The sequence below is a fragment of the Ascaphus truei genome, chromosome 15 (assembly GCF_040206685.1).
Source record: "Ascaphus truei isolate aAscTru1 chromosome 15, aAscTru1.hap1, whole genome shotgun sequence".
NCBI lineage: Eukaryota > Metazoa > Chordata > Amphibia > Anura > Ascaphidae > Ascaphus > Ascaphus truei.
Window position 1 is genome coordinate 29,726,745 of NC_134497.1, and position 4,920 is coordinate 29,731,664.

The window sequence follows — 4,920 nt, forward strand, 5'->3', positions numbered from 1 at the left end:
ATGTTCTTGTATTCTATTTTAACAAGCATGCTTGTTCCTATAGCATGATTTACATTCCCCAGATTTAAAGATGTCGCCAAACTTTGCCAATCAATAGACGGAGAATGAATTGACCGGCAGCTATGCAGTTTTTTAGATAAATAGAGATTGCACAACTGAAATTATTGAAGTTAAAAAAAAATAAAAAAATGGGAGCCTGAACTGCAGCTTTGAGGAGCCTCCCTCCAATTGTAAGCCATGGCGGAGCAAGGGGGAGGGAGCCGATAGGCTGCTGGGTCATGCAGGTGCGCCCTATTGTGCAGCCAGATTAGATTTAGGGGCGGAGCTATGTCCCGCACGCATAACCAACGGGAGGAGTTGGCGACCAGATCACGCGCCACTCGCGCACTGCGCATGTCTGTCCACCGAGCGGGAATGAAGTCTGGAGGCGGGTCCAAGGATGAGCTGTCCCGCGCGCGTCACTAAGGTCAAAAGGCGGAGACCTGATCGCATCACTCGCGAACCGCGCGTGCCCTTCGCTAGAGCGGGGACGGAGCCTGGGAACAGATCTGGAGGGGAGGCTGGCCGAACGGGTACGCCACACATCAGAGCGGGGGCGGAGACTAGAGGCGAAACCCGCAGGAGGGCAGACCGATCGCGCAAATGTGTAGCCGGAACGTCGTGGTATCGTGCATCCTGAGTGCCTGTCGTGGTTGAGGGGGTAAGATGGGAGATGAGTTACAGCCACCAGGATGGCGAATCCTCACAAGAAGAAAACACACTTACTGGGGGATCTGTCCTAAGTCCTACAGTGGTCCTCTGTCCTAAGCTGCACGCATTTTTTCTGGCTGTGCTCCGGTTTCTTCGTTCTGAACAAATCTATGCTGATTATATCACCTGGAGGCACGCCATCTCAGAAACAACCCGACAGCCCTGATTGAGTACTTCTCAATACCCAGAACGCCTTGTCTCCTGGGAGCATTGTGGAGCTGCGTCTGTGTCGCCTGATCGGTTGGTCTCCATTGGAACTGTCATGGGAATATCACGGGTGCTCACTACAAACAGAACTGGACCACGAGGCCGAGGTGGGGATACAGGTAAACCGCCACCCTACAGCCGCGTGGGCGGGTACGGTAAGCAGAGTAGTTGTGGATAGCCTGGGGCAGGGCAGGAGAGTAAGAACGTAGAGCTACTTTCCGGAATCAGGGTCGGAGAGGTCAAGAGTAGTCGAACTCCAATGCCAGGGTCGAGAAGAGGAGAAGGTAGAAGTCCATAGAGCGAGCCGGGGTTCAAGGGTGCCAGAAGTCGGGAGCCCTGATACGAAGTGATAATGTGTGTATCAAGGGGGGACTCCATTTTGTCTGCTATAACCATTCTATACTAAAACTGCCATTTCGTTTAGTCTGATGTTAACTAACCTTTTACCCACTTAATGTTGGCTGAACTTCTGAACTATATATGTTCAGACATAGTTCCGGAATGAAGTAACAGGAAGTTTTAACCAAGAAGGCATAGCTAAAATTTATGTACGGTCTCAGCATTTCAAGCAAGAATTATGATGCACCCCCGTGCCCTTAGACTGGGCAAACCATGAGTTCCCAAACTGTAACTTTCCATCTGTCACTTCGAAGATAAGCATAGAATAAGGGAAGTGTCACGGGAGACTCCTGTGGCGGGTAGGATCTCGGTGGCCGGAACAGCACGAGCGTAGTAGGGGTCACAAGCAGAGGTCCAAGGCAGGCGGCAGGCAGCGAAGTCAGGTACAAGCAGGGGTCCGAGGCAGGCGGCAGGCAGCGAAGTTAGGTACAAGCAGAGGTCGGCAACGAGGAGACTGGAACAGGACAGGCGGGGCAGGACAGGGACTAAGAACAGGGAGCAGGGACTGAGACCGGGGAGCAGGAATAACCAGGGACAAGCCAGATTACTAGCAAGGGCTTTTACTGTGAGCAGACTCAAATACAGGTACAGGTACAGGAAACAGGTCAGGATCAAGGACAGGCATGAGCATACTGCAGGAGTCTGACTAGCAAGCAAAGGCAAAAGCAACAGACAGGAAGCAAGCTATAAAGGACAGAGACAGGAGCAACAAGAAGACAGACAGAGGAACCCAGAGCCAACAGAAGACAGCAGCACACCCAGTGGACAAGGAAGCTATGGCTAGGCAGGAGGTCTAGGCAATCCTGACATTACTCCCCCCTCTCAGGAGCGTTCTCCGGACGATCCTCCAGGCTCCTCCCGGAGGCCTTGATGAAACGGCGACTCAAGGTGACCCACCTCTGGTGGCTTGTCAGTGGGCAGAGGGTACTCCAGATCATTGTCGTGCACAATCTGGAAGTTCTTCACAGATGCGTGTGTGACACGCCCGTGGAAGTTGAACACGTAAGACTGAGTGTCATCATTCCACACGGGGGCCTTATTGTGCAGCTCGATGATGTTCTCCTGACACTTGTTCTGCCATTTAGACAGCAGGCTCTCCGAATCATTGTGTGGCTGGAAAGGGATGCGCTCGTGATTGAAATTCTTTCCGGGAATGAGAACCGCCATCTTCCGGGGACCCTTAAACCCGAGGACGTTAGTTTCATAGCAAATAGCCGCCAGTTCTTGCCGGGACGCTGCATTCTCTGACTGTCCCTGAGCCCTGGCTGGGCTAACACCGCGGTCAAACACTGTAAACTTGGTCCCCATTAGGTTGGATCGGAGTTTGCCAGTAAAGCTGCCCGCCTCCCGGGACATGTCGGTCGGATCAATAGATATCAAGTAGTTGGACGTTTTACTCTTCTTTCTCTTCCTCCCAGCGAGAAGAAAGAGCTTGTGGTTTTCGTCCCGCTCCAGGTGCATGTAGTAGGTGGGGTACAGTCCTCGGTCCATCACTTTCTTGTCTCGGCTGATCCGACATCTGACGGTGACACCGCGTGGCGCGGGGCGCAGAACAAACTCCTTCAGGTCGCCCACTTCCCCCACGTCTCCAGGAGGACTGAGAGGGGATGTCTCTGTGGAACCAGAGTCTGAAAGAGACTTTCTGCTGGAGGCAGAACCGGGCCGTGCTCTCCCAGACCTCTCCTCCTCCAGCGAGGCTCTGGTTATGCTCAGTGTGACCTTCAGCTCCTCATGCTGTTCTTTGGGGACACACTGGGTACTCAAATACTCTTCCAGCATCTTTATCTTGTAGGCAGTCTGGAAACTTTCCTCCTGCAATACTCGCTGTCTCTCTTCAGCATTCACCCATCTCTCCTTGGCGTCCTGCAGATGTGCACGTAGTTCTCGCAGCTGACTCTGCAGCATATTCTCTGCCTGAGTGCGCCGCTCCAGGGAGACACGTTCCTCTTGCAGCACTCTCTCTGCATTCTGCAGTGCTGTCTGCATATCCAACTTTTCCTGGGCCAACTGCTTCTTCTCCTCTCCTAATTCATGGAGTTTCTTATCTCCTTCACTGACCTGGACACAGAGATTCTTGCACTTCTGGGTTACCATTTCAAAACTGCTATTTAATCCTTCGAAGATCTCTCTCAAAGAACGTAGTTCTATGTTGAAGTGGCAATTCTTCTCCTCAGAGGCTTCCAGTTTTGCGCCAACTTGAGCCATGAAATTCTGGTACTGCGCATTATCAGCATAGGCCTTCTCCAGCTTACTTGACAGGATTACCCTGTCCCTCTCCAACTGCTCTCTTTCTTTCTCCTGGAGAACACACTTAGCAATTGCTGAAGATAGACAGCTTTGTAGTGCAATCTTGGCCTCTTGCTCCTTATCTAAACGTTCATAAAGACAATCAATCGCTTTCTGTGCAGCTTGAAGCGTCTGAGTAGGAGCATCTTTCTTCTCTTCCACTATTCTTGGGCTACGTCTGTGAGTTGCCTTAAGCTGCAGCATATCTCTTTCATCAAATGCAGACTCTGAGGTTAAATTTTCATTCTTAATTCCTTCTGCAACTTCCACAGTAATGCCTCCCTTCTTCTTCTTCTTCTTCCTTGCTTTGAGAAGTTCTGAAGAATCAGTGGTACTGTGTTCACATTTACTGCTCAAGACTGTTTGAGTGGGAGCCATAATTAAACCACACTTCCCAAGACACCAGTAAAGAGGAAATGTGTTTTTAAAACAGAAGCATTAGAATGAACAACAGGAATATTAGACACAGAGAGACACAAGATAGGAGAGCTGACCCTTAAAGACTTTAACATCAGTCACAGAGATTATAAATGCAAGGAAAAAACATAGACAGAGAAACCTGCAGTTATATCTAAATCTTTAGGCATTAGGCATAGGGATATCATACAGACAGAGAAAACCTGCAGTTACATCTAAATCCTTATGCATCAGGCGTAGGGATATCATATAGACAAAGAAAACCTGCAGTTGAATCTGAAACTTTTGATATCAGGCATAGAAATATCATAGACAGCAGGAAACTAAATACAGAGAAAACTTATAGTTAGATCTGAAACTTTTGACATTGAACATAGGAATATCAGATAGAGAACCCTGCAGTCAAATCTGAAACCTTTGATATCAGGCGTAGGGATATCAGACAGACAGAGAAAACCTGCAGTTACATCTAAATCTTTATGCATCAGGCGTAGGGATATCATATAGACAAAGAAAACCTGCAGTTGAATCTGAAACTTTTGATATCAGGCATAGAAATATCATAGACAGCAGGAAACTAATCCAGAGTAAACTTGTAGTTAGATCTGAAACTTTTGACATAGGAATATCAGACAGAGAACCCTGCAGTCAAATCTGAAACCTTTGATATCAGGCGTAGGGATATCATATGTTGCAGAGAAACAAACTTTAGGGGAACTTGCAGGTAAACCTGAAACCTTAGAACCAATCATATGAAAAACTATAGATGCAAGAAAATCAAAGCATGCAGCAACAAAATAATGGGAGCACTTTTGTCTTTTGAAATGAAGACCCTGTGAACAGCAGTAAATCAAGGTAACC

The 4,920-nt window shown here is 48.6% G+C and overlaps 1 protein-coding gene across 1 annotated transcript; it reads right to left on the reverse strand.

Moving 5' to 3' along the window:
• Positions 1-1,973: 1,973 nt before the first annotated feature.
• LOC142466750 (uncharacterized) lies at positions 1,974-4,377 on the reverse strand. The gene has a single exon (XM_075572119.1). It carries the CDS (start codon positions 4,018-4,020, stop codon positions 2,179-2,181), a length of 1,842 nt encoding a protein of 613 aa, XP_075428234.1. The 5' UTR covers positions 4,021-4,377; the 3' UTR covers positions 1,974-2,178.
• Between the last annotated feature and the right edge of the window lie 543 nt (positions 4,378-4,920).

Bases quoted from the DNA above. Each gene is read 5' to 3' on its own strand.
- LOC142466750 (XM_075572119.1), bottom strand. From the start codon at position 4,020: ATGGCTCCCACTCAAACAGTCTTGAGCAGTAAATGTGAACACAGTACC.